At 39.4% G+C, this 25,584-nt stretch overlaps 1 protein-coding gene across 4 annotated transcripts in view; it reads right to left on the bottom strand.

Annotated features, from left to right (window-relative positions):
* Nucleotides 1-25,584, bottom strand: part of Vwa3b (von Willebrand factor A domain containing 3B) — a 188,234-nt gene that overhangs the window by 79,675 nt on the left and 82,975 nt on the right. For all 4 annotated transcript variants that reach the window (XM_076832898.1, XM_076832894.1, XM_076832895.1 and 1 more), the window contains 4 exons: nucleotides 15,893-16,031; nucleotides 14,603-14,734; nucleotides 2,758-2,856; nucleotides 185-367 (listed from right to left, as the gene is read on the bottom strand). In XM_076832898.1, the coding sequence (XP_076689013.1) occupies nucleotides 185-367; nucleotides 2,758-2,856; nucleotides 14,603-14,734; nucleotides 15,893-16,031 (553 nt within the window). The remainder of the gene's footprint in view (nucleotides 1-184; nucleotides 368-2,757; nucleotides 2,857-14,602; nucleotides 14,735-15,892; nucleotides 16,032-25,584) is intronic.

The raw sequence follows: 25,584 nt of genomic DNA, 5'->3' as shown, positions 1-25,584 counted from the left end.
CACCACCACATTCAGTCCTTGGGCCACTTTTGAGAAATACTGGTATACTTGTTAACCAGTTTGTTTGCTTGACTTGGTTTTCTCTGTGGTTACTGTTTTTTACTAAGGGACTGACTGCCCCTGCACCTCCACTGGTCATGTTAAAATAAATGAACCCTCTGTGCTTAGCCCATCAAGCTCTTACCTGAAGAGCCTCCTGAGGAATGGGATCCTTGCAACCAAATTTATAAGAATGGAACTCTCCTCCCGTCAAAGAAGCAAGCTCTTGCAAAAATTCATTTGCAGTCTTGTCATTGTAATTGAAGGAAATGGTGTAGATAGGAATTTTCTGGAAAACTTTGACTTGTTCTATCACCATCTCAGGTGGCTGAAATAGAAAAGAGAGGGAGAGAAAGGAAAACAAAGATGTGGGAGAATCCTTGGTATTTGCCATAGAAAAATACTGAAACAGGGATTCCTCACATAGGGATAAGGGGCTTTTTGTAAATGTCATTTCAATTCAATGAAGGGACACTGCCAGACAGTGAGAGCACAAAGACCAACACGGCCCTTGTCCTCCCAGGTCTCGCACTTCAATGGGAAGAAGAAGCACAGAGAGAGATTTGCTAAGCCAAGTCCTTCAACTTGAGGTGCTCCTAAGCTCGGGTTCCCTGTGAAGGTGCAGAACCACGTGTAGAATACGCTAACGTCTGTTTTATTTGAAGAAAGAATCTATATAGATACATTTCTGCCTGCCTAACATAAACTGGTGGCCTCGGTTGCCTCCTAGCTGGTGCATGGGGTGAGGGGGAGAACTTTCCCCATATGCCCTTTGTACCTTTGTAATTTGGGTCATGTGAATGTATGACTATTCAAAAATTGAATAACAAAATGGATCCTTAAGTTAAAAATCCTTATTAAGCCCATAAAACAGAATAGGATACAGTCGTTGAGAAGGAGGCCTCTGAAGAATTCCTCGTGACTTGGAAGGAGTGTTTTGAATATTAGATGAAAACAAAGCTTATCCATATTTTCTAAGTCTCATCTAATACAGACATTAAGAAAATAAGTTTATTAAAAAGAAAAAGACGCCCTGTCTAGATGACTCTTCAATCAGAACGCCTAGCCAATGTCTTTCCCAAATCAGAACGAGCCTCGTGTTTCCAGAACTCTGAATATCCAAGCACTCCACGTGCATAACACCAGCGCCTGCAAACCTCCTGCTCCCTGAAATTTAAATGTCAATCCTTAATCGCATAATGGGGTAAGTCAGAAATTGGTCGCCTTGATGCCTTTCTGCCCTACTCCCACCTTCTCCTCACTCTATTCCTGCTCCTAAACCAGTCACACGTCTTATGGCTGCCATCTGATCTCAGGAGAGGGTCCCCACCTCCCTGTTCCTGCTGCTGCTGCCCACGGCTGGGCGTTCCTAGCCCTTGCCAAGGTGCAGGCAGGAGGCAGAGCAGAGCCAGCCTTTCCCTGGCACTACTGGGCATGCTTCTAAAGCCTGGATGGATGGGACAGTGTGGTCCTCTTGCAGGTTCTCCCTGAGAAATGCCCACCCTTTTAATAGGGCACTCAGGAACCTTCACACCTCCCCAACCCGACTTTCTCACCTCAGCCCTGCCTCAGCCCGTTTCTCTGACCCAGCCTCCACCCCGTGTCCACACCTCTGTCCTTCCTGCTCAGGTCACCATTCATCTCCTCTGATCAGAACATTCCTTCTCCTCTTCCCAGACTCAGCTGCACTGTGGTCTCCCCCGTGGGCCCTGCCCTGGTCTCTCCATCTCCTACGGCTCTCATCCTTCTCGGGGCCTAGGCCTAGGGCGGGCAGCCCGGCTCCCTGGACTGTATCAGAGTTAACTGTCTAGGCACGTCCAGCTCGTCCCCCTAAGGACAGACGCCCCTCAGGCAGGATGAGCTATGGTTCACCTGTGTAGCCTCTAACCTTGGCATCCCACGGGGAACATCAGAGAGACGCAAGAATCTGCTTCCCAATCGAAAACACAGCGAAGTTGATGGGAAAACCAGTCAAAATAAAATGTCACTTTACATGCTGCCTCTCTGCCACACAGCCAATGCTGAGGGGGGAAAAATTCCAACTGCTTTACTCCATGAACCATCTGACACAGGATATTTATTTGCCTAGCAGTCTGCCTATGTAAACATCTGTCGAGGAAGGAAACCAGTTGATAGTAATTCACTTCAGTGGGTAATTTACATTGTGCTGGCCTGGAAATCCCTGTGTTTATTTAAGGGCTGCAACCCTCCTCTTTCATTCACAAAGCTCAAGAGAAGCTGAACAGGCTTCTCCAGAGCCTTTCAAATATTTCCCAGTCGGGCTAAACAAAACAAAGAACATTTCACTGGAAAGGCATGCTTTGTTTAAATGAGGACTGTGCTAAAATTAGGGGCAAAGCCAAGGATGTTGTGCAGTGACATGTTTAGATTGAGTCCTCAAAGGTGTGCGTGTGTGTGTGTGGGGGGAGACTCTCCTCACTCTCAATTTGCAGTAAAGTGTAAACCAGTCTCCAACAGAAGGCAGATGCCTCCCCTCCCGGGTTGGTCTCCAGGACCCTGGGTATGTGTGTCACAAGGCTCCTCAGAGCTGAAGCAGACAAAGGAATTCCCCAGTGCGTCTTCTTACCTCAGTTCTGGGTCCCTAAGCCAAGGGACACCTCTCAACCACTTCTTTAAGGTCATCGAAAAGGTCCCCCAAACCCATTCTCAGCATTCACTTTCGGTGTGCTGGGGAGTCCCAACTTCGAAAATAAGTACCTGATCAGGTCTGCCGTCCGTCAGAAGGTAGATCACTTGTGTTTCTTTATCAGCAAAAGCAATCCGTAGGGCATCCAGGGTGTTCGTGGAGCTTCCAACCTGTGGGGAAAAAGAGGTACCCAGAGATCTCACAATCGAGTGGTATTTATTTTCTGCTTCCAAAAATAATCATTAGGGCTGGGGCTGTAGCTCAGTGGCAGAGCACTTGCCTAGCATATGGGAGGCACCGGGTTATATCCGCAGCACCGCATAAAAATAAATAAATAAAATAAAGGTATTGTGTCTTCCTACAACTAAAAAAATTAATAATAATAATAATAATAATGATAATAATAATAATTTAAGTCCAATGATTTCAAGACACCAGATCCCTGGGTGTGTCACCAAAGTCTCTTTCTAGGCAGTACAAGAACTGTTAGCAGCCAGGACTGTGGGTTTCCTGTCTTGATGACAGAAATCTTAATGCAATTTTATCTTTGGGTTTCTTCGTGGGATGCTAACTCAGTTACATCTCATCTAGCTGTCAAAAGAGCTTAAACACACAGCCCAGATGCACCCTGGTAGGGATTGTGTTTATTTCAAACCCAGATTTACTCACGATACCCAACATTTGGCAAACATGAGCATGATATCATTAGCAATCTAACAATAGCACAGGGATATATCTAATAGGTTCTAGCGACTACAGAAGTTCACATGCACATTAGGTCTTACACAAATGCGTGGTATTGAGTGGGGGACTATATGCTATTTTATATATCATAGAAATAAACATACAAATACGGTTGGCACAAATCTATGGATTCTATATGCAGGGAGTCAACCAACTATGGATTGGAAATCTTTGGGGAAAAATTTGCATCTGTACGGAACGTGTACAGACTTTTTTCTTCTAACTTATTTCCTAAATAATACAGTTGAACAACTATTTATGTAGCATTTACATTGTAGTAAGTGTTATAAATAATCTAAAGGTTATTTAAAGCACATAGGTGGATACGTGCATAAGCAAATACTATTGCATCTGCAGATTTTGGTATCCTGGGGGATTCTAAAGCCAATCCTCCAGGGCTATTAAGGGATGATTGTTCCAGTCAGAATCAGAATCAAAGGGAATAAGTTATGGCTCATTCTCTCTCCTACACTTTATATCAATCATAACACCATCCACAACTCTTCATATAAAAAAGATAAAATTATACACATGGTATATATTAAGAGAGATGAATGATATTTAACTTATATTAAAAATTATAAATTAGAAGATCTTTTGAATGCTTCATTAATATAGAAAAAGATGGACTTTAAGACAAATTTAAATTCACTGGAAATGCACTTCCCTTTTTTAAAAATTATACTGGGGATCGAACCCAGGGGTACTCATCCACATCCCCAGCCCTATTTTGGATTTTATTTAGAGATGGGGTCTCACTGAGTTGCTTAGTGCCTCACCACTGCTGAGACTGGCTTTGAACTCATGATCCTCCTGCATCCACCTCCCGAGCCACTGGGATTACAGGCATGTGCCACCGCGCCCAACTGGAATGCACTCTACTTAATATGCAAAAATAATACTGAGAGACTATTAGTAAGAAATACAGGACTTGGAGGTTCCTAACTGTTTCCTTAAGCCTGTCCACTCCTCTCAGGCCCAGGGTATCCGTCCAGCTTTAATTATAAGCAAGAAAACTAATTGTGGTTGACCCAAGAAGAAAGGAATTTATGGAAAGGACATGGGATGGCTCACAGCCTTACCCAACTGGCAGGAGAACATGGTTTAGGACCTCACACTGGGAGCAAGGCCTCTGATCCTGCCGCAGACCTGCCTGGTGGGACCCCACTGCAGCTCTGCTGCCAAGCACCAGATGCTACGCCTTGCCTCGCCAACACTGGAGGTGCTGGCTCTGAGCTGGACCAGCAGCCTGCTGTTCCTGTCACCCAAGGAGCTACATCAGACTGCACCTGCCATCACTGCCACGGAGTCCCTGCTGGCACCATCTGGAATGGCTGACTTGCAACTCAGAGCCCATGAGGTTTTCCTGCCTGGTGGGGCCTGGTTCATACAACGCTCTCTCCAGCTGATGGGAGGCCAGGACCCCCAACTTCCACAGGTGAAGAGGCTCTGCCTCCATACGGAGAATCGGGATAGGAAGAGAACTGAAACTGATGGCCAAACACGCATCCAAACCTCTGCCCAAGATGTCTCCCAAGCCTCACCACAGGCCACAGATCAGACACCAATGGGGCACTCTGAGTCCTGACCCACCCAGTTGCTCTCACCTCGGTCACCTTCATCTGATTTTACTTCCTCTCTGTGGATATTCAGTAAGCACTGAAGTCCCACCTGCCAGGCATTTTGCTAGGTAGGGGATGTAACTTACGAAGCCAGACCAAACTTTCTATCTTGAGGAGGGTTGGCAGGCAGTGCAGGAGGCCTAGAAAACCACCAGCAAATACTGGGCGAAAGCTGTCACGGCCCACGCCCAGCACAGGACATATCTTGCTCTAACTGAATGGGCAGCTAAAGGCTTCTCAGGGTGGAGATGGCAGGGAAGATGATCAGTAGTGGGTAGGGCTGGGGCTCAGTGGCAGAGTGCTCACCTAGCTCGTGCGAGGCTCTGGGTTCCACCCTTAGCACCACATAAAAATAAATAAATAAATAAATAAAGCTATTGTGTCCAACTACACTAATAAATAAATATTTTTTTTAAAAAGATCAGTAAGCTAGGTGGAAGAGATGATGGGTGTTCCAGACACCTATTTTGCTCAGGATTTGGCAAGTAATTTTATTTGCAAAGCTCCTCTGAGGCCAGAATAGTGACAGTGGTGGTGGCAATCATAAGATAACTCCTAGAGGGGCTGGAACTGTAGCCCAGTGGTAGAGCACTTGCCTTGCATGGTGAGGAACTGGGTTCAATCCTCAGAACCACATAAAAATAAATAAATAAATAAATATATTGTACCAATTACAACTAAAAAAATTAAAAAAAAAAAAAAAAAAAAAAGATAACTCCAGAGAGCACATGCCAGGTGAGGGACTTGCTTTCCCTGCATCTTTACCCCTGTCATAAGAAGACTCAGACAGCAACTTCTGCCCCTGCACCCCTGGAGGTCACCCAGAAACAGCAGGCAGCCCAGTGCCTGACACCCCTGCAGACAGCAGCAAATGGGATCTCAGAGCACAAGATGGCTCTGAAAACCAAATTGTCACTGGAATGAAACTTGCAGATTGAAACCAGAATGAACATGCTAAATCTAAACAGCAAATGCCTGCTAAATGAGAAGATTTAAGTGGGATTAGTTTCCTGACATAATTATCAAATTGTCCAGTTTTTTAAAAAATCACTCATCATACCAAGAACCAGAGATACTGCTTTTGAATGAGAAAACTATCTACTGATGAGGCAGAAGAGCCTTGGAGATCTGTGGGATAATAAAGAAGACATAATCTTTCTACTGTGAGAGTTTCAAAAAAAGAATTGAAAGAATGAAAAATTTGAAAATCATTTAAGAAGTAATGACTTAAAAAAATCACAAAATTTGGTGAAAGATACAAAAAACACAATTCAAGAAGTTAAGAAAAACTCCAAAGAGAAAAGAAAGAAAGAAAGAAAGAAACAAAGAAACCCACACCAGTACATGTTGTATTTAAATTTCTAAAAACTAAAAAGGAGAAAACTCTAAAAACAGCCAAAGGAAAATAGTACCTGTAGCATCTATAAAAGAATATCAATTCAAATGACAGTCACTTCTTATTTGAAACACATTGTGTTTCAAGGACTGAAATAAATGAAGTGCTAACCATAAATCATTATATAGCTGGTGTAAATATCTTCCCGGGTTGATAACTATGAGAATCTATTTCTGGAAGACCTGTCCTTAAAGAATGGCTAATGGAAGATCTTCAAGTAGAAAGAAAACATTTAAAGAAGAGAGATTAGACTTTCAGAAAAAGAAAGAAGAACAATGGAATGGGTAGACATAGAAGTAAACCTAGGGGCTAGGGTTGTGGCTCAGTGGTAGAGTGCTTGCCTAGCATGCATAAGGCACTGGGTTTGATCCTCAGCAGCATGTAGAAATAAAATAAAGATATTGTGTCCACCTAAAACTAAAAAAATAAATATTTGAAGAAAAAAAGAAGTAAACCTAATAGACAATTCTTAACTTCATGAGTTTTTAAAATCATGTTTCATGACTGAAGCAAAAGTTTAGCACCCTCTAATATGGTATGTAATATTTATGAAGGAAAGACTTTAATTACATTTTTTAAATAGTGAGAGTAAGGGGACCTAAATGGAAGGAAGGTTTGTGCACTTAAATCAGTAAAACATCAAAATTAGGCTGTTACAAACTACTCAGAACAATCATTATAAGGAAAATCCCTAGAACAATCATTAATGATGCAAAGTCCTAAAAATAATATAAATAAGTCAAAATAGAATATTAAAAAATGGTCGAATAACTCATAGGAAGTCAAATTAAAAAGAAATGAGAAGCAGGAAACACACATAAAACAATAACTAAATGGGAGAATTAAGCTTTAAATATCAACAATGATATGCAAATGCTGTGAATGTACCAATTACACGACAGACATTGAAGAGTGCAACCGTATGCTGTCAACAAGAAACTCACTTCAAGCAAAACAACATAGACAGGTTGAAAGCAAAAGGAAGGAAAAGACACATTGTGTGAAGATTTATTTTTAAAAAGCAGGAATAACTACCTTAATAGCATACAAAATACACTTTAAAGAAGGCAAAGAAAATTATTAAGGACAAAAAGGGACATTACATAAAGATAAAGGGCTCAATACACCAAGAATCCTAAATATGTATGCATCAAACAATGGAGCTCCAAAATACATGAAGCAAAATCTGATGGAAATGAAAAGAAAACTGGATAAATCAAGAATTATGGTTAGGTTCTTCAATATCCATAGTTGACAGAACAACTAAACACTCTGCAACAGTGTAGAAGAACTAAATGACACGATCCACAAACCAGATCTAACTAACATTTATAGAACTCTCCACCCAATAGTAGAATAGTAATCTTTTCAAAAAATATCAAACATTTACATAAACAAATCTTGAGTCACAGAACAACGATTAACAATTTTAAAAGAACTGAGGTCCTACTGAGCATGTCCTCAACCGTCATGGAATTGAAACACAAGTTAATAACAGAAAGACAACATGAAAATCTTCAAACACTTGGAAATGAAAGAACATGCTTTAAATAATTCATTGTTCAAGAAAAGAAATTACAGATAAAATTAAAATTAAATAAGAGTTGAATGAAAATTAAGTAAAACATTTAAATTTATGGGATGCAGTTAACAAAGTTGATGACACTAAAAGCTTACTTTGGAAAAAAGGAAATATCTCAAAATAACAATTTGTGCTCTTCACTCAAGAACCCCCAAAACAAAGAGTAAAATTAACTCAAAGCAAGCAGGAGGAAGGAAACAAAAAATAAACAAAGAAATCAATGAAAATAAATAAAACTGAAAAGGAGAATAAGTAGGCAAAATTAACCAATATGACAGGTGAACAAAGGGACATCAATGTAAATCCCACAAAAATGAGAGGAATAATAGAAAAGATTATAAATAATTTCATTCCCTTAAAATCAACAAATTCAAACAAATGGATCACTTCTTTCTAGAAGCAAATGACCAAAACTAACTCAAAAATATTCAGATAATCTTGATAGTCCCATATTTATTAAGGAAGGTGAACTCACACTTTAAAACCTTCCAACAAAAAGAAATCAAGGCCCAAATGGTTTCATTGGTAATTTCTACCAAACAGTTAAAGAGAAAAAAATAACACCAATTCTACATAGGTCAGATTCAGGAGAAAAAGAAAAGTGAACACCTCTCTACCCATATTACGAAGTCTATATTCTCTGAAATCAAACTAGACCATTATTTCTGAGAAAAAAAAAATCTACAGACTTCCTCATAAACAGACACAAAAATCCTCAACAAGATATTTTGACAAATCTAATGCAGAATATATGAAATGTATAAAACCTCATGAACAAGTGGTAATTATCTCAAGAGTGTAAGGTCAATTTGACATTCAAATACAATTTAACCAATGTAATTCACCATATTTGTGAACTATATAGATCAGCCTAATAGATGTAGAAAACACATCTGACAAAATTCAGCATTCATTTATGGTAATATTTTTCAGCAAACCAAGAATAGAGGGGAACCTCATTAATCCAAAAAAATCATAACTGAAAAAAAAAGAACCAAAAACAAAAAACCCACCACCTACAACAAAATCTGCCATAGCTAGCAAAGTACTTAACGGTGAAAGATAGAAACCTTTCCCTGTAAGATTAGGATGTCCTCTTGGATCACTCTTATTCAATATGAAAGTCCTAGCCATTGCATTGATGCAGTAAAAGAGATAAAAGCTATACAGAAAATCATTTCTAATCATAGATAATATCATTGAAAAACCTAAGTAATCTATCACAAATCTCTTAGAACAAGTGAGTTTAGTAAGGCCGAAAGATACAATGTCATCAAATATAAATTGTAATAAAACAAAATTTAAAAATTAAAAGTACCATTTTTGATAGTAACAAAAAGACCTAAATAAATGGAGAGGGAGAGACAGGTTAAAATGTCAGCTCTCCTGAATCTGGCCTATGGGCTTAATGCTATCCCAATCAAAATCTTAGCACATTTGTTTTTTGTAGATTTCGACAAATGATTCCAAAATTGGCAGGTCCAAGGAACTAGAATAGCTAAAAATTTTTGAAGAGAAGAAATAGGATTTGTGACAGGTGATTTCAAGACTTAGTGTAAAGATACAGTAATAAAGACAGTGGGATGTTGACAAAAGAAGAAACACCTCATTCGATGAAATAAAAAACACTCCCCCAGGTAGATCTGTCTCTGGCCTCCCTGGGGATTGGTCCATAGAAGTCACAAATAGGCAAGTAGGTCCATTACCAATTAACCTGTGGCTCCAAACTGGAGCCAGAGGTATCAATGTGAACTCACAGTGTGTTTAATGTAGATACAGATAAATAGATACAGAAATCCAAATGTTTGTAGATCCTGGATTTATATATGAGAGGAAGGATAGGAAATATTATAAATAATTTCATGCCCTTAAAATCAACAAATGGTTTCATTGATATATATCCCCACCCCCACCCCCAGTCATTTCTTTCCACTGAGAAGGTCTGAAAGTAATGAAACAATCCAGTAGTAACAAGCACATCAAGTATCATGATCTTGGTTTCTAAATATCATTTCTAATAAAGAATGAGAATTCCTTGAAGAACTGGTAGATTTTAGGACTGGGGCTGGGAAAACTTAAGATGATCATGAAAGGGCTGGGTTTTTGGCTCAGCAGTAGAGCGCTCACCTGGCATGTGCAAGGCCCTGGGTTTAACCTCAGCACAGCATAAAAATAAATAAATAAAATAAAGATATTGTGTCCAATTACAACTAAAAAATAAATATTTTTTTAAAAAATTTGATTATGAAACACATTTTCGGGCTGGGGATGTGGCTCAAGCGGTAGCGCGCTCGCCTGGCATGCGTGCGGCCCAGGTTCGATCCTCAGCACCACATACAAACAAAGATGTTGTGTCCGCCGATAACTAAAAAAAATAAATAAGTATTAAAATTCTCTCTCTCTCTCTCTCTCCCTTTCTCACTCTCTCTTTAAAAAAAAAATTAAAAAAAAAAAAAAGAAACACATTTTCATACCAGAAAGTCAGCAAATGCTAACATAAAAAAAGATGGATTCTTATTTATTTATTTTGGGGACCAGGAATTGACCCCAGGGGTGCTTTATCACTGAGCTACATCCCCAGCCCTTTTTATTTTTTTATTTTAAGACAGAGTCTCACTGAATTGGTTAAGGCCTAATTAAGTTGCTGAGGCTGACCTCAAACTCATCATCCTCCTGCCTCAGCCCCCGAGTTACTGAGATTATAGGCACACGCCACTATGCCCGGCCTTTGTATTCATGTTTAAAAGACACAGGAGGCAGCCTGAAAGAATTCTCAATGGCCAAGGTAGAAATAACTTCAGTAACAAAATAAAAAAAATAACAGTATTAGGTTATAACTTCAAGAATAAAATAAATCCCCAGGAGCCCATAATAAAGCAAATATATGAGTGAACAAATAAAAGGAGGAAAATGGAACCTCTTCTTTATAGAAGCTTCCAAAAAATAAATGTAAAAGGAATGAAGGAAATAGAAAATCACCACTAGCTCAATTATACTTGCTGTAGAGAAGAATCACCACAGAATGCAAAGATTAGTGGGCAAAAGTTTAAGGAACAAAGGATCTTTGCACAGCCTCAAAGTATCTCCACCAAGACATTCATTAGTTAAAAAGGGGGAAAATATTAATTTTTCAGGGGAGAAACCTGGCTAATACCACCTTAGTGAAATGGTCAATGTCAACATCTCTGATGATAAGGCATTTTGACATCCTATGTGCCTGGGTACCATGCTGGGAAAGGCAGATGGCTTGGTGAGATTCTTCTTCAAAATCCATAACCCTAATCTCATGTGAGAAAGCATCAGACCAACCAAACTGCAGGACATTCTACAAAATATCTCATAAGAATTCTTCAAAAGTTTCAAGATTATGGAAGACAAGGAAAGACAGAAGAACTGCCACCAACTGAAGAAGACAGGAGACATTGCAACTGAATGTAATATGAGATCCTGGCACACAGAAGGGACATTCATAGGACTCTGAAGCCTGCGCTTTCCTTGACAGTGTCAATGTGAATTTCTTAGTTTTGGTAAGTAACCACGGCCACGTCAGGTGTTCACGTTAGGGAAAGTTAGGAGAAAGGCTCCTGGAATACTATACTGGTTTTTGGCAAATCCTGTAAAAATCATTTAAAATTTAAAATCTAAAACAAAACTAAACCTTTGTGCAGGATTTGGGCCACAGAAATAGAGCTCAGAGGGTCACTAGAACAACTTCTCCCTTCGAGTCCAGTTTCATTAGTCCTTGGTTGACAAGCCATTGGTGGGCCATGTTGAAAAGATGCTGGAGAGCTGGGAGGAAGCCAGACGGACAGGACCCTAGGGAGATGGTCAAGGTGCTTGTTTTGCACCTGCTCTTCCAATTTCCTCTCACCAGGCCTCACCCTCAGCTACCCAGCAGGTGCTGACCCAGGCTTCCCCTCTATGGACTTCAGAATGGCTGGGTCCACTGCTCCATAAGACCAGCACAAAGCAGGTACAGGACACCAGGAGTGGTGTCCTGGGTGTACATAATCGATTACTAGACAAACTAGCCAAAGAATAACAGGAGAATTTGGTCATCTCTATTACTGTTGTTTTCATTTATTTTTTATTGGTAATAATTAAATATACTAATGGTCTGTGACATGATGCTTTGATATGTGTATGCACTGAGAAATGATTAGATCAAACTGATTGACGTATTCATTAACTTGTGTGTTTTTCTTAATGATGAGAACATTCAAAGTCTACTCCCTAAGCAGTTTTCAAATCCAGTTCTTATTAACTATAGTTACCACGCTGTGGCATAGATCTCTAGGACTTATTCTTCCTGTCTAACTGAAACTTTATGCACCTCACTAACCTTTCCCTCTTCCTTGTCCCCCACACCCAGACCCTGATAACCACCTATTGTGTCTATGAGTTCAACATTTTTCAACGTCATCTATGAGTGAGATCATGCAGTATTTGTGTTCCTGTACTAGATTGTTTCTCTTAATGTAATGTTTTCTTTGCATAATGTTGTTGCAAATAATATTTTTAGGGCCGTGTCATATTTTATTATGTATACATACCACATTTTCTTTTGCATTGGTCATCTTAAAAATGAATTTTGAACACTCAGTAACCAGGCAAGGAGCAGCAATGCAGATTTTTAAAGATAGCAGAACTATGCTTTCCCAAAACAATTATAATTATAGTTTTGGCCAAAGGGCTAAAATCTAAATAGATGGTTGAGTTTATTCATTATTTATCCACTGAGATTACATACATAATCTTTTGTTATCACAACCCTTAAAAATAATGGGCTCTGAATGAACAAGATATTTCCTATAGTTTGTAAGAGAGAACATATGTCATCATAAGTAGCTTCCTTGATTCATTCTGGAAATTAAACAAGTTGGGCATGAGCCTCAGACTCTTTCCCAGGATAAGGTGGCCAGTCAGGTCAAAATCTTACAGGTTCAGGAGGCTGAGGCAGAAGGATTGCAAGTTCAAAGACAGCCTCAGCAACTTAGTTAGGCGCGAAGCAACTCAGTGAGATTCTGTCTCTAAATAATAAAAAAATTAAAAGGACTTGGGATGTGGCTCAGTGGCTAAGTGCCCCTGGGTTCAATCCCTGGTACAAAAAAAAAAAACTTATCAGTATTATCATTTCTTTTAAAACACTAGAGCATATTTTCCCCTCCTCCTCTTCCTCCTCCTTTTCCCATTTAAAAATTCAAATCCCAAGGGAACCCTGATGCATCTTGGCATCAGATTTAGAGAAATTTAGGGAGATTTAGGGAGGTCTGCTGCTGTCCATTTGTGGCCCTCCTGTCAAAGCTGGGACTCTAGCCAACTTTAAAGATGTTTGTGATATTTAACTTTTTAACAACTCGGTTTCAATTTTAGTGTCTTTTAAGTATCTGGCATGCCATGTGGTTCTGTAGAACTTTTAAAATCAAAAAAGTTCTAGTTGAGGGATGTAGGGAAAGGAAATTCCTCCTGAATGGTAAACACCAAGACAGCAGCTCTCAAGGTCTGCAAAGGAAACGTGGATCTGCAGAGACAATGTCGCCCTCACCCTGTGTCCTGCTGGCCTCCTCCTCCTCTAGCTCTCAGCCCTGCACACCCAGACTGTACTGCCCATCTCCACAAGTTCATTTCTCCTGAACAAAGTTCACGGTGAAGATCTGCCATAGATCCTTCGAAATGATAATGAAGTGTCACATGAGACAGAAATGAACAACTGAGAACAAAAAAAGGTTATATTTTGACAGTTGTTTTCCTTAAGTGTCTGAGACCTGAGCCAAGGACCCATCAGGAAACAGCTCAGCCAGCCCTTGGTATCTACGAGTCTCCAAGGATTCAACCAACCACAGATGGAAAATGGGGGGAAAAAACCGAGTCCGTACTGTACATAGAAGACTATTTTCTCGTTGCTATTCCCTAATATAATAACTATTTAATAGCATTTGCAGTGTATTAGGCATCATCATCCAGAGGTGATTTAAAGTAGGCTGGTGGCTATGCACAGATCCTATGCAAATATGATGCCATTTTTTGTAAGGACTTGAGCATCCATGGAATTTTGGTATCCTTGTGTGTGTGTGTGTGTGTGTGTGTGTGGTGGGTGGGTGCGTGGGGTCCTGGAATCAATCCCCATTGAATACTGGGGGACGGCTATCCTGTGAATAGAGACTTATCTAAACCTTAAGATATTAGCTGTTGAAATTAATGTGACCTTTATAAACAAAATGAATGTCCATGTGAAAGTACTGCCATCCTTTAGCTCAAAATGTTTCTCAAGAATTTCTATCCAGCCTGGCAGGGGTCAACATGCTGTAATCCCCACAGCTCAGGAAGCTGAGGAAGGAGGATTACAAGTTCGAGGTCAGCCTCAGCGATTTAGGCCCTAAGCAATTGTCTCAAAATAAAATATAAAAAGGACTAAGGATGTGACTTAGTGGTTAAGTGCCCCTGGGTTCAATCTCCAGTACCAAGGGGAAAAAAAAAAAAGAAGAAGAAGAAGAATTCCTATCCTGTGAATAAATTCAGTACACATTTGAAAAACCTCAGGCTTGTTCACCAAGATTTCATCTCTATTTTACCTGAATGTCTCTAATCCAGGACTGAGCTGCTTTCAAATTATCTTCATTGATTTCAGCAAGTTTTTCCCGCCAAGCAACTGCCTGACCATCAAAAGTCACAAAATTGAATTTACTTTTGTATTTCAGCTGTTCCTGTAAGAGACAATTATTACTTAACCATAAAACCACTCAAATGTAAGAAAAGCTCAGGGCAGCTCTTAGCCTAATATATTTAATCACTAGAATATCTATTTTCAGTTCTAGAAGCTTAAAAATGATGTTCAATAGAAAAAATCTTTTCTGGTACAAAAGGCATTTAAGTAAAATCTATACATAGTTTGAATGCCAAGACCCTTCCAAATGTATATAAGAAGGTATGAATGTTTATTATAGATGTCACAAATATGTATACGTTTATACATATAATGTGGCATTAAATATTGACTTTAATACTTATATTAATGGTATGCTAAATGTGCACACTGAATATAATGTTCTTAAAAAAAATAAACCTGAAATGATTTCATCATTTTGATCACCATCTTTTGGAAAAAAACATTTTTCAGTTACAGATTATTGACTTGCCTTCTATCTGTCCATCATTCTCCCACACAGCTTGGTCAGATCAAAAGCTGAATTTATTTATTTATTATTATTATTATAAATATAATAAATAAATATAATAATTATTATAATAATTATAATAGTATAAATATAATAATTATATTTATTATTTATTTATTTATTTTCAAACACTCCCCACAGTTATTTCTGTAGCTAATACAACAGACCCTGTGAGCATGATCATGCACACTCATAGACATGGAAATTGAAGTCAGGACCTGTTTCAGGTCAGACAACCTGCGGCCAGCGCAGGCAGAGTCAGAAGTGGGAGCTTCTATTCATCAGCCTCATGTATCCTCCCATGAATCTACCCTGGGACACACTCATTCATAATAAATGCTGGAAATTAAAATTAAAAGGCTAGATAATAAATATCTTGGAAACAACAGAGCTTTCTAGAACTTTCGGTGTATCACAGATTCAGGATAGAGAAAGCCTGAAGCAGTGGCTATAGGATCTCCCCTTCAATAACCCACAGGAGGCTGAAAGGACCCAATAGAGGACAGGTCTGCTTCAAAGGGGAACTGAGGATTCTCTAATGGGCAAAGGGGAGCCTTTTCTGAACTGGCATCCTCATGGGGTGTAAAACCTCCCTGTCCTCTGCTGGTGGCCACTGGATGGTGGTTGGTGCAGATGCATTTGCAACACACAGGCCCTGAATGCACAGACCTGACCATGCCCTCTGACCTGTATAAGCTGAATGATCTTGTCCTTCACCAAGTCCAGTTTGCTCTTCATGGAGTGAGACGTATCGATGAGGACGTAGACGCAATCCTCACGCACCTTTCCAAATAAGATTTGGCTCCGATCCTCTAGCCATTTAATCCTAGGCAGGAAAAAGTTTCAAAAAGAATGGTCAGAGCCTGCAGGCCACGAGGTCATCTTCCTTACAATGGAATGATGCTCTTCAGTGACCAGAGCTGTGGGATACATTGTCTACACCCAATCTTTAGTGAATGGATACTTTGAAGTTTTTCTGTAGAAAATCCTCCATTTGGGTCAGCTGCCTTTCCAACCCCCTCTACTGACCCTCCCATCCAAGTAAAACAGAACTAAGAAATCAGTAGGAAGAAAACCAAACCCAATGTGGGAGCTAAAGCCAAGAGGAAATTACTACTAGTCCCTGATACATTGGGACCCTCAGCTATGAATTCAGACCATTTGTTCTTCTAATCCTGCTAACTATCATCAAGATGGTAGAGCAGAATATGCCTGATGTTTCTAAGGAGCTTATGGACAGTATCAGGCAGCTCAGGGCCCCGTAACAACCAAGCCCCAGGTGGCTGTGTGAGTGGGACTGCTATTGTAGCCCCTCATGGGATGTTGCTGAAGTTCAAGGCTGCAGGAAAACCTGGAGGGTCAGGATTAGAGAAGGAGGGAAAAGACCTGAAACAGTTCAGAGTTCAGCAAGACTTAACAACCAGAATCTGTAGGGAGAAATATTGAAGAGGCCGTCACTGCACAGAAAGTTAGAAAGAGGGAGAGCGTTGAGGTCATGGGGAGAGACAGAGAGAAACGTGCTCCAGAGATCTGCAGAAAAGTGCCCTCCAGATTTTGGCTCAGTGCTGGGGAAGGAACTACTGAAGCCAGGGAGCCAATCACTGGGAAGGAGGAAGTGGCCCAACTCCTCAGAGCTCACACAGGTTAGGGAGAAAGCACCTTCCAACCAGAAGAAGGGCAGTTTATACCTCCTTAATGCAGGGAGAATCAAGGGGAGCCCTCAAAGGGCATTAGCTTGTCATAGGACCAAATGAGCCCTGGAATAAATGCCACTCTGGACCTATGCTAACAAAACTCGGGGTCTTGCTGATTCCAAGTAACTGAACCACATCACAGAACAGACAAAAATTACAGTGGCCAGGCACTGTGGCACTTGCCTGTAATCTCTGACTCGGGAGGTTGAGGCAGGAGGATCAAAACCAGCCTCAGCAAATTAGCAAGGCCCTAAGCAATTGAGGGAGACTGTCTCAAAATAAAAAATAAAAAGGGCTGGGATGTGGCTCAGTGGTTAAGCATCCCAGGGTTCAATCCCTGGTACCAAGAAACAAAACAAAACAAACCAACAATAACAAACTCATGAAATCCAGCTCCCAACAAGGTATAATTCAAAATTTCTGGCATCCAATAAAAAATTAACAGAACAAAGAAAAGGAATATATGATTCATGATAGAAGAAAAAGTGATCAATAGAAACAGACCCCAAAAGAACATACCCAATGGAATTGGCTACACACCATTAGAGATGTAATTCATGTGTTCAAGAAGGAGAAGCAGGAACAGAAATAGAGAAATGGAAGACATAAAAAAGATCCAAGTGGAATTTCCAGAGGGACACAATATCTGAAATGAAAAATATGCAGCAAAATATTAACAATACATTAAAAGTCGGAGAAGAAAAGATCAGGGAAAGATTTTTTTCAAAGAAATAGCCATAGGAATAATTTGAAATGCAACCAAGAAAAAAAGATTTTAACACTTTCACAGAGAATAAGCGGCCCATAGAACAATATCTAGCCACCTAAGATATATGTAATTAGGGCCTCTGAGGCCAATATATAACATAAGAGTCTATGAAGGACCGGATAAGGAGAAAAAAAATATTTGAAGAAAATATGGTCAAGAGCTTAGAGAAAACATGGCAGTGGGAAGGGAGTGAGCTGCCTGGCGCCCTGGGCTGCCCCGCACAGATCTCACCTAGTGGGAATACTCCATCTCCGAGACCGTTAGAGGACCCCTGTCCAGCTGCTCTCCACAGAAATCACCAGTTCTGTGACCCCACGCAAGGTTCAGGGCCTCAGCGTTGGAGCAGGACCCAAAGCCTGAAGTTCCAGCCCACGCAAGGCTCAGCAAGCACCTTAGCAGAATCACCCATGAACACATCTGCAGGTCGCCAAGACGTGGCTCCACTCCCACGCAAGTCACTCAGCTGCTACCTACCCACAGCACAACACCATCACCCGGCTCCCCCCACCTCAACAGGCTCTCCCCACCTCACCAGGCTCCCCCCAACCTCACCAGGCTCCTCCCACCTCACCAGGCTCCTCCCACCTCACCAGGCTCCTCCCACCCCACCAGACACCGGGGTGCTGAAAGCAGATCGCCACCATCTTGACTCAACATTCTCTCTATATTAGGTGGGGGCCGCTCCCAGATCAGATCTTCAGTGGCCAGGTACCAGGTTTCCAACCTCCCCCCCTCCCCAGCAGCGGAAACCCAACATAGTAGGTGCCCAACACAGGTGCAGTGTGACCAGGGAGCCACCCATGGGAGCCCCGGGGTGAGAGTGTTCTCAATTGGGAACTGACTGCTAGGAGAGAGGGAGAGACCAGGAACTGGGAAATCTCCAGACAAGAAAGGGAGATAGTGCAGGGCGCTCACATCATAGGAGCGAGTGGTCCCAAAAAGAGACCCGTGAGGTGCAGTCTTTCTGCAGGGACTGGTGAGTGCCACTCCCAGCATCCAGGCACCCTGCGCCAGGACCAGTCTTCCCACCCTGGTTACCTCCACCATCCGGGGGGCAGAGACACCGGCTTACAACAGATGACCCCTCTACTGGATGAGAAGAGAAGAAGGAAAGATACAGATTTCTAAAGCGAGCTACAGCCCTGGCGTCTTCCTTCAAGTTTTTTGTTTGTTTGTTCTCTTCTACCCCTCTATCCTTCGGCCCTCACATCCCCAACATATGTGAAACCAAGAACTTTGCATGAAATAAGACTTTGAGGACTGAGTCATCTGAATAATGTAATATAGAGGTGTTGTATAGGCCCTTTTTTTTCTTTTCCTTTTTATTCTTTCATTTTTCTTTCCCCCTCCAAATTTTACTGTTTTAACATCTGTATTTTTATAAATACATATGTGTATTTGTTTTATGTACTCTACTGTCTTCCCATGTACTCGTCTACCCTAAATTACTTCCTGTCTATTCTCTTGCTACAAACCCTCTTCATTAGATTTCTCCCTCACACTTCCTAATATATATTAATTCTATATCCTCACATCCTACCTCTCAACATATCGTCCTATGCCCTACCCCCAGTTTATTGTCCACCATCACAAACTGTAAACATTTTTACAAAAATACTGATTATATTTTAGATAATAATTGAATCCAACATTTCTGTACTTTGAGACTAAACTGTAAATGTCTTAATAACAACAAACTATTCATAGGTGGTATATTGTTGATATTGGGATCTGTTAACATTGTCCTTCTCCACAAAGGAGAGGTCTTGGAACCCTACAAGAGCCTACAAACCTATAGGGTAAAAACAATAACAACCCAGACCCACAGAACTGAAAAGGAAGACACATGATCAACATGAAAAGACAAGGGAAGAAAGTGCCCCGAACAAATCAAGACACCACATCATTAGAATCATTGGCAGCCACAGCAGGAGAAATGACCGAGAAGGAGTTCAGGATGTACATGGTTAAAATGTTCTGTGAACTCAAGGAAGATGTAAGAGAGCAAATACAGACAGTGAAAGATCATTTTGACAAGGAGCTATATAAATAAATCCAGGAAGCAAAAGATCACCTCAACAGGGAGATAGAGATTCTAAAAAACAAACAAACAAACAAACAAACAAAAAAACAACCAGAAATCCTTGAAATGAAAGAAACAATAAACCAAATTAAAAGCTCAAATGAAAGCATCACCAACAGAGTAGACCACTTGGAAGATAGGACATCAGACAATGAAGACAAAATATATAATCTTGAAAAGAACATAGACCACACAGTGATAATGGTAAGAAACCATGAGCAGAACATTCAAGAAATATGGATAGCATAAAAAGACAAATTTAAGAGTTATTGGGATAGAGGAAGGCATAGAGTTCCAAACAAAAGGAATGAACAATCTATTCAATGATATAATATAAGAAAATTTTCCAAACATGAAGAATGAATTAGAAATCCAAATTCAAGAAGCCTACAGGATGCCGAATGTACAAAATTACAACTGATCTTCACCAAGGCACATTATAATGAAAATGCCCAACACACAGAATAAGGAGAGAATTTTAAAAGCCACAAGAGAAAGAAATCAGATTACATATAGGGGAAAACCAATTAGGATAATGGCTGATTTTTCAACACAGATCCTAAAAGCTAGAAGATTCTGGAACAACGTAACATATATCAAGCTCTGTAAGAAAATAGGTGCCAACCAAGAATCTTGTATCCATCAAAATTAAGCTTTAGGTTTGAAGATGAAATAAAAACCTTCCATGATAAACAAAAGTTAAAAGAATTTATAGCTAGAAAACCAACACTATAAAAGATTCTTAGAAAAATATTCCATGAAGAGGAAACAAAAAACAACAATGAAAATCAGCAGAGGGAGGTAGTATACTAAATGAAAAACTAATCAAAGGAGAAAATAACCAAGTCAACCAAGTCAAGTTAAATAACAATAATAAACAATTATGGCTGGGAATACAAACCATGTCTCAATAGTAACCCTGAATGGCTTAAACTCACCAATCAAAAGACATAGGCTAGCAGATTGGATTAAAAAAGACCCAACAATATGCTGCCTCCAGGAGACTCATCTGATAAGAAAAGACATACACAGACTGCAGGTGAAAGGTTGGGACAAATCATACCACTCACATGGACTGTGGAAGTAAGCAGGGGTTTCCATTCTCATATAAAATAAAGTAGACTTCAAGCCAAAGTCAATCCAAAGAGATAAAGATGGACATTACATACTGCTCAAGGGAACCATACACCAACAAGACATGACAATCATAAGTATATATGCCCCAAACAATGGTGCAGCTATGTTCATCAAACAAATTCTTTTCAAGTTCAAGAGTCAAATTGATCACAACACAATAATCATGGGTTACTTTAACACACCTCTCTCACCACTGGATAGATCTTCGAAACAAAAGTTGAATAAAGAAACTATAGAACTCAATAATAAGATCAATAACTTAGACTTAACTGACATATATAGAATGTTTCCACCTGCATCAAGCAAATACACTTTCTTCTTAGCAGCACGTGGATCCATCTCTAAAATAGACCGTATTCTATGCCACAAAACAACTCTTAGCAAATACAAAAAGTAGAGATACTACCTTATATTTTATCAGATCATAATGGAATGAAATTGGAAATCAATGACAAAATAAAAACTAAAAGTTACTCCAACACCTGGCAACTAGAAAATATGCTACTGAATGAACAATAGGTTGCAGAAGACATCAAAGAGGAGATTAAAAAATTCTTAGAGGTAAATGAGAACATAGACACAACATATTGAAATCTCTGGGACATTATGAAAGCAGTTCTAAGAGGAAAGTTCATTGCATGGAGTTCATTCCTTAAAAGAAAAAAAAGTCAACAAATAAATGACCTTACTTTACATCTCAAAGCCCTAGAAAAAGAAGAACAAATCAACAGCAAAAGCAGTAGAAGGCAAGAAATAATTAAAATAAGAGCTGAAATCAATGAAATCAAAACAAAACAAACAATTGAAAAAATTGGCAAAACAAAAAGTTGGTTCTTTGAAAAATTAAGTAAAACTGACAGACTGTTAGCTATGCTAATGAAGAGAGGGAGAGAGAGAACTCAAATTACCAGCATACGTGATGAAAAAGGTAATATCACAACAGACACTACAGAAATACAGAGGATAATTAGAAATTATTTTGAAAACTTATACTCCAATAAAATAGAAGATATTGAAGGCATTGATGAATTTCTTAAGTCATACAACTTTCCCAGATTGAATCAGGAAGATATACACAATTTAAGCAGACCAATATCAAGTGATGAAATAGAAGACGCCATCAGAAGCCTACCAACCAAGAAAAGCCCAAGAACAGATGGTTACACAGCCGAGCTCTACAAGACCTTTAAAGAAGAACTAGTACCAATGCACTTCAATTTATTTCAGGAAATTAAAAAAGAGGCAGCACTTCCAAACTCATTCTATGAGGCCAATATCACCCTGATCCCAAAACCAGGCAAAGACACATCAAAGAAAGAAAACTTAGACCAATATCTCTAATGAACATAGATTCAAAAATTCTCAATAAAATTCTGGCAAATTGAATACAAAAACATATCAAAAAGATTGTGTACCATGATCAAGTGGGATTCATCCCAGGTATGCAAGGTTGGTTCAACATAAGGAAATCAACAAACGTAATTCATTACATCAATAGACTCAAAGATGAGAATCATACGATCATCTCAATAGATGCAGAAAAAGCATTTGACAAAATACAGCTCCCCTTCATGTTCAAAACACTAGAAAAACTAGGGATAACAGGAACATATCTCAACATCATAAAGGCCATCTATGCTAAGCCCCAGGCCAACATCATTCTAAATGGAGAAAAATTGAAGGCATTCCCTCTAAAAACTGGAACAAGACAAGGATGCCCTCTTTCATCACTTCTATTTAACATAGTCCTTGAAACACTAGCCAGAGCAATTAGACAAAAGAAATTAAAGGGATATATAGGAAAAGAAGAACTTAAATTAGCACTATTTGCTGACAATATGATTTTATACCCAGAAGACCCAAAGAGCTCCACCAGAAAACTTCTAGAACTAGTAAATTAATTCACCAAAGTAGCAGGTTATAAAATCAATACACATAAATCAAAGGCATTTCTGAATATCAGTGACAAATCCTCTGAGGGGGAAATGAGGAAAACTACCCCATTTTAGAATCAAAAAATAAAATAAAATACTTAGGAATCAATTTAATGAAAGAGGTGAAAGGTCTATACAATGAAAACTACAGAATCCTAAAGAAAGAAATCAAAGAAAACCTTAGAAAATGGAAAGATCTACCTTGCTCTTGGATAGGCAGAATTAATATTATTAAAATAACCACATTACCAAAAGCACTATACAGATTTAATGCAATTCCAATCAAAATACTAATGGCATTCCTCATAGAAATAGAAAAAGCAATCATGAAATTCATCTGGAAAAATCAGAGACTCAGAATAGCTAAAGCAATCCTTTAGCAGCAAGAGTGTAGCAGGTGGCATCGCTATACCAGACCTTAAACCATACTACAGAGCAATAGTAACAAAAACAGCATGGTGTTGGCACCAAAACAGACTGGTAGACCAATGGTACAGAATAGAGGACACAGAGACTAACCCACAAAATTGCAATTATTTTATACTAGACAAAGTGCCAAAAACATACATTGGAGAAAAGATAGCCTCTTCAACAAATGGTGCTGGGAAAACTGGAAATCCATATGCAACAAAATGAAATTAAACCCCTATCTCTCACCATGCACAAAACTCAACTCAAAGTGGATCAAGGACCTAGGCATTAAACCAGAGACCCTGCATCTAATAGAAGAAAAAGTAGGCCCTAATCTCCATCATAAGACTTCCTATATAAGACTTAATAAGACTTCCTTAATAAGACTCCTATAGTGCAAAAATTAAAACCAAAAATCAATAAATGGCTTGGACTCAAACTAAAATGTTTCTTCTCAGCTAAAGAAACAATCTGTGAGGTGAACAGAGAGCCTACATCTTGGGAGCAAATTTTTACCCCTCACACATCAGACAGAGCACTAATATCTAGGGTATACAAAGAACTCAAAAAGCTAAACCCCCAAAAAAGAAATCAATCAATCAATAAATGGGCCAAGGACATGAACAGATATTGCTCAGAAGAGGATATTCAATCAACAAATATATGAAAAAATGTTCATCATCTCTGGCAATTAGAGAAATGCAAATCAAAACTACTCTAAGATACTATCTCACTCCAGTCAGAATGACAGCTATTATGAAGACAAACAACAATAAGTGTTGGTGAGGATATGGGGGGAAAATCACACTCATACATTGTTGGTGAGACTGCAAATTGGTGCAGCCAATATGGAAAGAAGTATGGAGATGCCTTGGAAAACTTGGAATGGAACCACCATTTGACTCAGCTATCCCACTCCCCAGTCTCTACCCAAAGGAGTTAAAAACAGCATACTACAGGGACACAGCCACATCAATGTTTATAGCAGCACAATTCACAATAGTAAACTGTGGAACCAACCTAAATGCCCTTCAATAGATGAATGGATTAAAAAATGTGGCATAGGGGCCGGGATTGTGGCTCAGCGGTAGAGCACTCATCTCACATGTTTGAGACCCTGGGTTCAATCCTCAGCACCACATGCAAAAATAAACAAGTGAAATAAAGGTGTTTGTCCAATTACAACTAAAAAATAAATATTAAAAAATGTGGCATATGTACACAATGGACTATTACTCAGCAATAAAAGAGAATAAAATCATGGCATTTGCAGGTAAATGGATGCAGTAGAAGAAGATAATGCTAAATGAAGTTAGCCAATACCCCCAAAATCAAATGCTGAATGTTTTCTCTGATATAAGGTGACTGACCCATAGTGGGGTAGGGATGGAGAGCATGGGAGGAATAGATGAACGCTAGATAGGGCAGAGGGGTGGGAGGGGAAGGGAGGGGCAGGGGGTTAGCAATGATGATGGAATGTGATGGACATCATTATACAAAGTACATGTATGAAAACATGAATTGGTGTGAATATGTTTTATATACAAATTGTGTTCTATATGTGTAATAAGAATTGTGATGCATTCCACTCTCATGTATTTAAAAAATAAAAGCAATTAAAAACAAGAAATATGGTCAAAATGCTTCTGATTTCGATTGAAATGATATACCTACAGATCCAAGAGGATCAAATAACCCAAACAGAAGGGACATGAAGAAAACCACACCAGAGTACATCATAACAAAATTGATGAAATCCAGTGACAAAGAGAAAAATCACGCAAGCAGCCGGCGACAGAAAAATACACTTTACATGGAGAGGAAGAGACCCGAGAATAGCAAGAGCCTTCTAATCATAAATCATGCGAGCCAAGCCAGGAGACAAAAGAGGGGGATCTTTAAAGTGTCAAAAGATAAAATTTTAAAGCTAGAAGTCTATACTTAGCAAAAATGTCTTTCAAAATGTAAAGGTAAATCTGAGAGTTTTTCAGACTTAAACAGCTGAGACAACTCACCACTAGCAGAAGATTCATTACTCACACTCCAGGAAATGTGCTAATGGAATTCCTTCAGGAAAAAATAAAATGACACCAAGCGGATTCTGGATCCAAAGGAAGGAAAACAGAGCAACAGAAATATCCAAGTATGTGGATAAATATAAAATATGTGTATTCGGATAGTTAATCTGGTTAGAAGACAGTGGGCCATTTGTAAAGCATTGTGGGGTTTATAGCACGTGCAGAAGTGAAGTATAGAAGGGGCTGAGAACGTAGCTCAGGGGTAGAGCTCTTGCCTGGCAAGTATGAGGCCCTGGGTTCAATCCCCAGCACCAGGAAGAAAAAAAGAATTAA

Source organism: Callospermophilus lateralis, chromosome 14, assembly GCF_048772815.1.
Source record: "Callospermophilus lateralis isolate mCalLat2 chromosome 14, mCalLat2.hap1, whole genome shotgun sequence".
NCBI classification, from domain to species: domain Eukaryota; kingdom Metazoa; phylum Chordata; class Mammalia; order Rodentia; family Sciuridae; genus Callospermophilus; species Callospermophilus lateralis.
Note: the sequence above shows the minus strand (reverse complement) of the source record. Positions and strands in the feature narration are given on the sequence as shown.